At 45.0% G+C, this 10,757-nt stretch overlaps 1 protein-coding gene across 1 annotated transcript in view; it reads right to left on the bottom strand.

Moving 5' to 3' along the window:
- Nucleotides 1–5,656: 5,656 nt before the first annotated feature.
- Nucleotides 5,657–10,757, bottom strand: part of VTI1A (vesicle transport through interaction with t-SNAREs 1A) — a 456,166-nt gene continuing 451,065 nt past the window's right edge. The window contains exon 9 of the mRNA XM_053583706.1: nt 5,657–5,773. Within this exon, the coding sequence (XP_053439681.1) occupies nt 5,707–5,773 (67 nt within the window). The 3' untranslated portion in view covers nt 5,657–5,706. The remainder of the gene's footprint in view (nt 5,774–10,757) is intronic.

Here is a 10,757-nt window from a genome sequence, read left to right as displayed (position 1 = left end):
GGCCCCTGTAGTTGTTGTTGGTTTTTTTTTTTTTTGAGACAAAGTCTATCACCCTTGCTAGAGTGTATCATCATAGCTCAAACTCCTCGGCTCAAGGGATCTTCCTGATTCAAGCTACTAAGTAGCTAGGAGTTCAGGCATGTGCCCCCGAGACCAGCTAACTTTTCTAATTTTTTGTAGAGATAGGGGTCTCACACTTGCTCAGGCTGGTCTTGAATTCCTGAACCCAAGTAACCCTCCCACCCTGGTTTCCCGGAATCCCCTGTACCTTTTGTCTAACGATTGTTAGAGCTAGCAACAAGATCAGATTCAGGCTTGATTTTTGGCAAGAATCTTTCATAAATAGATGTGTGTATTTTGCATTACTTTACATGAGGGGATATTTAACATTATTTGTTGTAAGATGGATTGGCAGGCTTGGATATTGTCAGCCTGATCTGTTCATTGTCAAATTCCCCATTAACTTTTCCCTGGATGACTTTGGGAGCCATTGCTGATGGTTGCCTGGATCCATTAATTCATTAGGACTGTGAAAGCTGACATTCTAATTCTGTCACTCTTTTTTGTAATGATTAGCTGAGAATTGTTTATAAAAAGTAACTCTCCTACATCAACTATTTGATTATTCTGAAATACACTTCATGTTAGAAAGACAGGTAAATACTTGATGTTTTATCTGCTAGTTTTCAGAAAATGAATTAGGTCTCTAACCATCTCCAAAAATTACCTAAGAGTTTTTTTTTTTTTAAAGCATCACTACAAACTCATAGATTGAAACATACTTGATGTGCTTTGATTCAATACAGGTATTTTTATGCCCAAATCTCCCCACCTTTGGCTAGTGGGGAGCCACTTCAGGTTATACCTATGTCCTTTGACATAATTATAGAAGTCTTTGATAGCGCTTTGCTTTCTGATGAATTACACGTTTGACTGTCATTTTGTACTTTTAAAATTGTATCATTCGCCTCAGTACTGATAATGTTATTTTGAAACTAATGTAAATCAGATAAGTAATTATGTTCGTGTTCTTAGGAATCAAGATTTTCACCATAAAAGAAACAAATAATATTGCCATCTGATCTTTGATAAACCAAACAAAATCATACACTGGGGAAAAGAATCCATATTTAATAAACTGTGCTGGGAGAACTGGTTAGCCATATGTAAAAGACTGAAACTGGACCCACACTTCTCATGACTTACAAAAATTAACTCACCCAGGATAAAAAATTTAAATCAAAGACACAAAATGATAAAATCTCTAGAAGCAAGTGTGGGAAAAACTCTTTAAAAAATCAGCCTAGGGTGGCACCTGTGGCTCAAAGGAGTAGGGCGCCGACCCCTATGTTGGAGGTGGCGGTTCAAACCCGGCCCCAGCCAAAAACTGCAAAAAAATAAAAATAAAAAATCAGCCTTGGGGCTGGGTGGCACCTGTGGCTCAGTGGGTAGGGCACTGGTCCCATATACCGAAGTGGCAGGTTCAAACCCGGCCCTGGCCAATTTGAAACAAAAAAATAGCCAGGCATTGTGGCAGGTGCCTATAGTCCCAGCTACTCAGGAGGCTGAGTCAAGAGAATCGCCTAAACCCAGGAGTTGGAGGTTGCTGTGAGCTGTGATACCACAGCACTCTACTGAGGGCGATAAAATAAGACACTGTCCCTATAAAAAAAAAAAATCAGCCTTGGGAAAGAATTTATAAAGAAGACACCACTGGCAACTGCAGAAATAAGCATCAGAAATAAACAAATTAATAAATGGGAGCTGATTGAATTAAAAAGCTTCTACACAGCTAAGGACACAATCAATAAAGCAAGTAAACAACCTTCAGAATTGGAGAAGATAGTCACATGTTATGAATCTGACAAAGGGCTAATAACCAGAATCTACAAAGAACTCAAGCAAAACAACAAGAAAAGAGCAAACAGCCCCATTAGTCATTGGGCAAAGGACATGAACTGAATCTCTCCCCAAGAGGACAGATGAAGGCCAAAAACACTTGTAAAAATGCTCATCATCCCTAATTATTAGAGAAATTCAAGGCAAAGCCACTTTGAGATATCAGCCCCAATGAGAATAGCCCATATCACAAGATCTTAATGCTGTAGATGCCGGCAGGGGTGTGGAGAGAGGGGAGCACTTATGTACTATTGGTGGGATTGCAAACTAATACAGCCATTTTAGAAAGAAGTATGGAGAATACTTAAGAGCTAAAAATAGATCTTCCATCTGATCTCATAATCTCATCACTAGTTACCTACCCAGAAGAAAAACATTTTATTATAAGCACATTTGCACTTGAATATTTTAGCAGCTCAATTCATAACTGCAAAGATGTGGAAACAACCTTAGTGCTCATCAACACATGAATGGATTAATAAACTGTGGTCTAGGTATACCATGGAGTGCTATTTAGCCAAAAAAATGGAGACTTTTGTACTAATCTGGATGGATTTGGAGAACATTCTCCTAGGTAAAGTATCTCAAGAATGGAAAAGCAAGCATCCCATGTACCCAATACTATGTTGAAACTAGTAGATCAACAACTACAGGCCCATGCTAGAGAAAAACACAATTAAGTTCAAGAAGGTCGGGGTAGGGGACCGGAGGGGGGAAGGTGGTTCTGTAAGTTCCCACCTAATTAACAGGTACAATGTGGGGGTATATGGCACGTGTCATGGGTGAAGGACTCAATGCAACTTGACAAACAGGACAGTGTAACCTCATGGTATGTACCCTCATATTAATTAGCCACTTTTAAAGAGTGCAGAAAAGAAGAAAAAAGAAATACATATACATGTATAAAATAAAATAAGTGAAGTAGGGCCGGGCCTGGTGGCTCACGCCTGTAATCCCAGCAGTCTGGGAGGCCAAAGTGGTGGACTGTTGAGCTCAGGTTTTTGAGACTAGCCTGAGCAAGAGCAAGACTCCATCTCTAAAAAAATACCCCAAATGTTGTGGAGGGTGACTGTAGTCCCAGCTACTTGGAAGGCTGAGGCAAGAGAATCATTTAAACCCAAGAGCTTGAGGTTGCTGTGAGCTGTGATGCCACAGCACTTTATAAAGGGTAACAAAGTAAGACTTTATCACAAAAGAAAAAAAAGTTAAGTAAAAACCCAGTACTTCTAGGTTAGAGGAGATATTCTGTGTAAACTAGTGATATAGTTTCCCTTAAAGGAATATTTTTTCAGCACTTTCTACTTAAACACCTAAAAATAGTGACACACCCAGCAGCAAAGAGAACCTAGATTATGGTTTGCTGCAGTTTGGTGGGGCCTGGGTTCAAATTCGTCACCCTCAGTATATGGGGCTGGCGCCCTACTCACTGAGCCACAGGCACCACCCAGGAAAATAGAATTTCAATGCAGCTGTGATACTCACCATCTTTACGGATTTATTTATTTTTTATTGAGACAGAGTCTCACTTTGTCACCCTCTGTAGAGTACTATGGCATCATAGCTCACAGCAACCTCAAACTCTTGGGCTCAAGTGATTCTCTTGTCTCAGTCTCCCTAGTAGCTGAGACCATAGGTACCTGCTATGATGCCCAGCTTTTTTTTTTTTGTTTGTTTGTTTAGCAGGCCTGTGCAGGGTTCGAACCCACCCTCCACTGGAGCATGTGGCTGGTGCACTAACCATTGAGTGAGCTATGGGCACCTCAAGCATTTTTTTTTTTTGCAGTTTTTGGCTGGGGCTGGGTTTGAACCTGCCACTTCCAGTATATGGGGCTGGCACCCTACTCCTTTGAGCCACAGGCACTGCCCAGGGTTTTTTTTTTTTTTGACGGAGTCTGCGCCTGTATACAACGCTTGCTAGTTTTTCTATTTTTAGTAGAGAAAGGGTCTCACTCTTGCTCAGGCTGGTCTCAAACTCCTGAGCTCAAGCAATCTACCCACCCTGGCCTCCCAGAGTTCTAGGATTCCAGGCATGAGCATCCTCAAGGATTAAAGAGAGAGAAGAGGCAGACGGTAACACGGATGACACTAGGCTTACAGATTGCAGATAGAGCCCTGTGAAGCTCTCTTAGGATCAGGTAAGCCTCTGACCCACATGATGCTATGTAGGTCACTTATGACACTCTTCCTAGTTGGAACCCCTCTTGACTTTTGAATTTAGTAGGGATGTGGCAAGATTCCATCAATCTCCCACACAGAATCATCTCTGCCAAACATGGTGACTGTCCTTTACAAAGTGCATTCCTCCTTCTGGTTTTAGTTTCTAGATTCTCCCTGCCCAAAATGAGACTGCTCTTTGCTTCCTAGACTCATTAACAAATTTAATTCTAGGCTTGGGAATGTGGTGACCAGACCTGAAGGTATTTTTATAGCCTCCAGAAGACAACTATTAGGTCTCAAAGGGGAAACCAAGGTGCACCTTCCTGTGTCTCTGCCCAACTCCAGTCCCACCTGGGCCCCCACCAGATCTCACAATGTCAAATGTGCCCCATCGGCACATTGGTCTGCCTGCTTTCCCCTTTCTCCGAAAGCAAGTTTGGGCAGGCACAGAGCCATGCTTTTCCCATTTGGGGCTCTCCTAGAGAGAAGGCTCAGTTACCTTGTTCACAGGTCCCAATAATTACCCTGCTTGCAAGACTTGCTAAGGGCTATCATTACAGCAACCACATGTCCTAAACCCGTTATCAAAACTTCAGCGCTGACTTTGTCTGGGAACAGGAAACAGACCCTGCGAAACACGGCAATACCTGGGAAGATGGGGATGAGCCAAGGCAAATGCAGAGACGAGACATTGAACTTTGGGAAAACAAAGAAAGGAGCAATTCATTCTGAGAAAAGCCAAAAACAGTAAAGCAAAAATATCTAATTCAAATCAGGCTCCCAGGCGCACATAAAGGTAAATGGGCCAGTCGGGGTGAAAGTTGGGTCCTAGGGCAGCTCGGGGACTCTGGAAGAGTTACCAAATGTGAGGCTGATTTGCTGTCCTGACTACAGAGATGGTCACTGAGGGATTTGAATGTGTCAAGCACTGTGGTAAGTGTGTTCTGTGTCGTGTCATTGAACTGTAGATACTAAGATGTCACAATGTTTCTCTATCATTAGCCTAGCCACCTGTCCACCCAGTGCGTAACATTTACTGAGCAAGTACAAGGTCCCTGGGGACATCTCTTCCTCTCTGTCTCACAATGAGTTGGACAAGGCCCACACATAAACACAACGTGATCACATAACATGAGCTGATTTTTCCAGAAATCTGCCAAAGGGTCCCCAGTTCCAGCCCCACCTCCCACCTCGTGAGTCAGAAATTAAAACGCATTCATTAGTCCCATCTTAAAGTCCCAAACAGCTCTCTGCTTCAAGTGGTAATAAATATTTCATGCCCAATTGTGCTGCGTTCCTCGCTGTGTTTATTAAATGGAGTTTCTCATAATTCCAGTTATTCATTTTAATAGGTCAGGCCTTGGCTGTGATTTAAACAGACCGCTGAGGAAACAGCCGTGGTTAAACATTGTAACAATATGGATTATTAATTTAATTGGCTGGCTATTACTTGTTTGGACTCTGAGCTAACACATTTATTTCGGTCTCCGGTGGCCCATAAACCGCAAAGGTCGTGACTTTAACATTCAGAAGAATGGGAAAAAGGAATTGAGGTTGAGATTAGGAGAAAAACTTACAAACCAGCGTGAGGAAGCGGCGGGCTTGCTGCAGGCAGGTCGGCACAGAGGGGATTCGTTGGCCGGCTTCTCATTAGAGCTTCCTCGGTAACCACAGCCCAGGTTGGCAACTGCCAGGAGCCGGTCTCTCACTCAGATTCCTGAAAGGAACAAACCCTTAGTGATGGTGAGGGGAGCACCCCACACTCCACAAGGCCACACCTCTCTTCTGGATGCCTGAGCCACAGGGCAGGGTTGTTTGCCGTGGAAAAAACAACGAGAAGGCAAAGAGCTACCTATACCCTCCCAAACCTCAGAGCTAGGAATGACAGATTTCCTCCTCTGTAAGAAGCCCTGTGACCTTTTTAGATGCCACCCAATGTTTGCCAGGTCCCCTGAGACCTACATGAGATCACCTTGGACCCACACGCCACAGCCTATGGTTGCCCAAAGCCCTTTTGTAAGAGTCTGCAGATTTCCAGGTGAAACTTACCTTTCTGCCCGAAGTTCCTACTTCAGCTGAATTGGTTCCATCTGTAAAAGGATTTACAGTCCCCTCTGGATTAACACAAACATGAAATCCAGCCTCTCCCTGATTCTAATAAGTAAGTCCTCCCTTACTCTAAGCACATTTGAGAGTGAAGGTGAGCAGACTCAGGGTGTGCAAGGAGCAGAGCGGCTGCCTTAGCACAGCCCAAACGTGAGAACAAGACCCTTCTTGCTCTCTAAGGGCCTTCCTGGATCCTGGTGCTGAGGTGTCTCTGTGGCTGCCCTGCATTTGGGGACTTTCCAGTTCTGTGCTGTATAGATGGCTTTTATCCTCTGCTCTGGTCTGGGATCCACAGATTTTCAACGTACTCTGTGGGATCTGCAAACTTGGATGGAAGGAGATTATCTTTGGTAGCATGCAACTGGATCTTAGTATTTCTTTTTTGTTATTTCTTTTGAGACACAGTCTCACTCTATTGCCTTGGGTAGAGTGCTATCATAGCTCGCAGCAACCTCAAACTCCTGGGTTCAAGTGATCTTCCTGCCTCAGCCTCCCGAGTAGCTGGGACTACAGGTGCTTGCCACCACTCTTGGCTAATTTTTCTATTTTTAGTAGAGATAGGGTCTCACTCTTGCTCAGGCTGGTCTTGAACTCCTGAGCCCAAGCAATACACCCGCCTCGTCCTCCCAGAGTGCCAGGATTACAGGTGTGAGCCACCATGCCCAGCCAGTATTTCCTTGTCTTATAAACCACAGTAACCTTAGCAGTACCTGCGACTTTGACACCATGAGAAACCAGACAATTGTATATCGCATTACAGTTAAAGTAGAGCTTGAAATATCACTTATGTTCTACTTTGATGTTCTGTCACTTATTTGCTTGCTCCTCCAGTTGCGATGTTCCTGTCTAAAGATACTTAGGAGACCTACTTGCCAACCCTGGAGTAGCTCGGGACCTTGTAGTGAAGTGAAGTGTAGTGAACATTAACCTTATGTTTTCCCACGATTGGGGTTTAACACCATGAACCTTGAAGGATTCAGGTGTTCCTTGTAAAGAAAGCTGTGAACTTTTTAGATGCATTTGGAACATTTATCTTTGTGAATCAGGATTTTCAACCCCTGGGACTATCAAATTTGAGTATCTAACATGATACTTGCTCTTTCCAAGACAGGCATGTCATATTGACCATGATCCGGTCAAAAAGCAACACTCTTTAGATAGACATGTCTTAAAAAATAAAATTTAAGGCCAGGCATGGTGGCTCACACCTGTAATCCTAGCACTCTGGGAGGCTGAGGCAGGTGGATTGCTTGAACTCAGGAGTTCAAGATCAGCCTGAGCAAGAGCTAGACACTGTCTCTACTAAAAACAGAAAAATTAGCCAGGTGTTGTGGTGGGCACCTGTAGTCCCAGCTACTTGGGAGGCTGAGGCAAGAGGATTGTTTGAAACCAGGAGTTTGATGTGGCTGTGAGCTATGATTTCATGGTACTCTACCAAGGGTGACTGAGTGAACTCTGTTTCAAAAAAATAAAAAATAAAAAAAGTAAAATAAAATTTAAGTTAAAATTGCCTTATTTTATAAAGTTGTACATAAATTACTCAACTGCAGCTTAAAAAATATTTTGATCACTGTATTCTTTTTTTTTTTTTGTAGAGACAGAGTCTCACTGTACCGCCCTCGGGTAGAGTGCCGTGGCGTCACACGGCTCACAGCAACCTCTAACTCTTGGGCTTACGTGATTCTCTTGCCTCAGCCTCCCGAGCAGCTGGGACTACAGGCGCCCGCCACAACGCCCGGCTATTTTTTTTTGTTGCAGTTTGGCTGGGGCTGGGTTTGAACCCACCACCCTCGGCATATGGGGCTGGCGCCCTACTCACTGAGCCACAGGCGCCGCCCTTGATCACTGTATTCTAATACAATTGGCTTACCTTTCATCTTACATACTTTGTTTTTTTCATTTAAAATATTGAGAAGGGGACCGATAAAATCTGAGCAAGGGACTGATATGGTCACCCAGAGCAATTCAGTGTCACCTAGCTCCCTTAGACATTACCAAACTAGGGTCTTTTCTCAGTGTAGGATTCAGACTGCGGCCATGTGGTCCTTCTCCCCAACCTGCACCCCTCACATGCCTTTTTGTTCCCTGAATTGTCACCCCCAGGGCGCACGTGCTTGTGAAGAAAGTAGGGAACAGAGAGATCAGGGAACTTTACTTCTCATATTCAGAAGCATCAGGCCGGTTATTTGTAGCAGCAAGAAATGGTCACGTTTGCCAGAATGTGACCAAATTTGAAAGCAGTGGTTTGTGGACAAGTGGAATTGTGTCAGTTTCCTATTTATAGTTCCCTTCTTGCCTTGAGATTTGATGACTTTTATGGTTCTTATGTTCAAAGTGAAGAGCAGATCTCTGAAATGTACTGTTGAGAGAGAAGGCACAGGCCCAAGCGGTAGAGAGCAAAGGCCTGAGCGTTATGCCAGGAGTGCGGCCAGTGCCCGCTCAGCGTGTGTTGGTAAATGAACAAATGAGTGAAGGAAGGAGAGATATGGTGGTTAATTTTGTGTGTCGACATCAGCTTACCAGGGCAAAGTGATGGTTAGATTGCTAGTAAAACTGTTTCTAGGTGTGTCTATGAGGGAGTTTCTGGAAGAGACTGATCAGTAGAATGAGTAAAGATAATCCGCTCAGCCGGGTGCAGTACAGGGGTTCATGCGTGTAATCCCAACACTTGGGAGGCTGACATGGACTGCCTGGGCTCACGAGTTCTAGACCAACCCGAGCAAGAGCAAGACTCCCATCTCTACTAAAAATAGAAAAACCAGGTACAGGTACAGTGGCTCACACCTGAAATCCTAACACTGTGGGAGGCCGAGGCGGGTGGATGGCCTGAGCTCACTGGTTAGAGACCAGCCTGAGCCAGAGCGAGATCTCTTCTCTAAAAAATAGCCAGATGCTGTGGCATGTGCCTGTAGTCACAGCTACCTGGAAGTCTGAGGCAAGAGAATTGCTTGAACCCGAAAGTTTGACATTACTGTGAGCTAAGATGCCACAGCACTCTACCAAGGGTGACCAAGTGAGATTCTGTTTCAAACAAACAAAGGCGATCTGCTCACCAACCAGGGCGAGAATCGTTCCATTCACTGACAGCTCAGAAAGAACAGGAAGGTGGAGGGAGGGTGATTCGCTCGTCGGTTTGATCTGGGACATCCATCTCCTCCTGTCCTTGGACACTGGTACTCCTGGTTGTCGGGCCTTCAGACTCGGGCCAACAGTTATACCATCAGTTCCTCTGGTTCTCAGGCCTTTGGACTTGGGTTTTGGATTCAAAATGAACGGCACCACCAGCTTTCCTGGTTCTCCAGTTTATAGATGGCAGATCATGGGACTGGGCTTGGCCTCCAAGACTGTGTGAGCCAATTCTCCCACTCTCGTTATCTCTCTCTCTGTCTTCCTCACTCCATAGATAGACAGAGAGATCCTATTGGCTCTGTTTCTCTGGAGAACCCCGACTAACACAGATCAATATAAATTACTAAGAGAAAGCAGAGGCTGGGAGGGATAAGTGTGTAAGCAGTGTTATCCCTAAGAATCCAGGGTCCCAGTCCCATCTCCTAACCATGTGTGTGCATTATTTCCATTATTTCCTTCAACCCCAACGGAGACCCCACCAAGTTCCAAGGCTTGCTGACCTTCTAGGCTTCCCACCTGCCAGGCAGCTGCTGGCCCCACTTGCTCCTGTCCCTCTCCACACTGTCCATATATCCAGCTTGGCCTAAGGGAAAGAAGGGGGCATTTGGCTTCAAGACAGAGCCCACCCCCCAGTGTACTGACTCTCCAGGGTAGAGAAGGGGATGGGAGGGAGGGGCCTTAAGTTTTGGCAGAGACTGAAGTTAGAGGAAGCAGGGAGTAAGCATGATCAAAGGAGCTTCTTCGAATTTTACATGGAAAACAAGGTGCAGGGTGACTTGTCCATGTGCAGACTCCAAAGCAAATCCCATGAAGATGCGTGACATGGTTTCAGACTTTCCTGAAAAAGATGGCAGAGCCTGCCTTCTTCTCCCCGAGATCTCTGTCCACACTTAGCTAAGTGTGGACAGAGCTCCTGACGGCGAGACCTTCTGTTTCTGAAAAACCCATCTTATGGCTGCTTTTCTGAGATGCTTAGCCCTAGGTATCCTTCCAGAGACAGCTGGGATGCTTATGAAAGGCAAAGGGTGATGGTGATGGCTCTCTGTGCTGTTCCTGCTCACAACACAGTGTGTCCACATATGCACTCACAGAGAGTGTGTTGGTTATCACAGTAAGGCTGGGCAAAGAATTACTGAGCTCCTACCATGAGCCAGGCAGAGGGGAGGGTAGGAAGATGAATAAGCCCTATCCTTGCCCTGCGTGGGGAGACCCTGGGTGAACCAAAGAGCCAGGCAACCTTGGCCAAGCTCTGAGGACAAGAGGTCTGTGAATCCGTGGGTCACCATTTTGTGTGGCCTTGTACCTGGTATGTCCAGGAGAGGGGTCCATTTCCAGTGGCCCAGCCGGTGGGCATGGCCAAGCCAGTCCTGCCAATAGTAGGCTTCAAAAAGACTTTGGGTTTGGACATGTCCAGGTGTTTATTTGATTTTTCCTATTTCTTGGTTTTTAATTGGTTTCAGATGTGA

The sequence above is a fragment of the Nycticebus coucang genome, chromosome 3 (genome assembly GCF_027406575.1).
Source record: "Nycticebus coucang isolate mNycCou1 chromosome 3, mNycCou1.pri, whole genome shotgun sequence".
Taxonomy (NCBI): Eukaryota; Metazoa; Chordata; class Mammalia; order Primates; family Lorisidae; genus Nycticebus; species Nycticebus coucang.
This window is presented reverse-complemented; position numbering and strand designations above follow the sequence as displayed.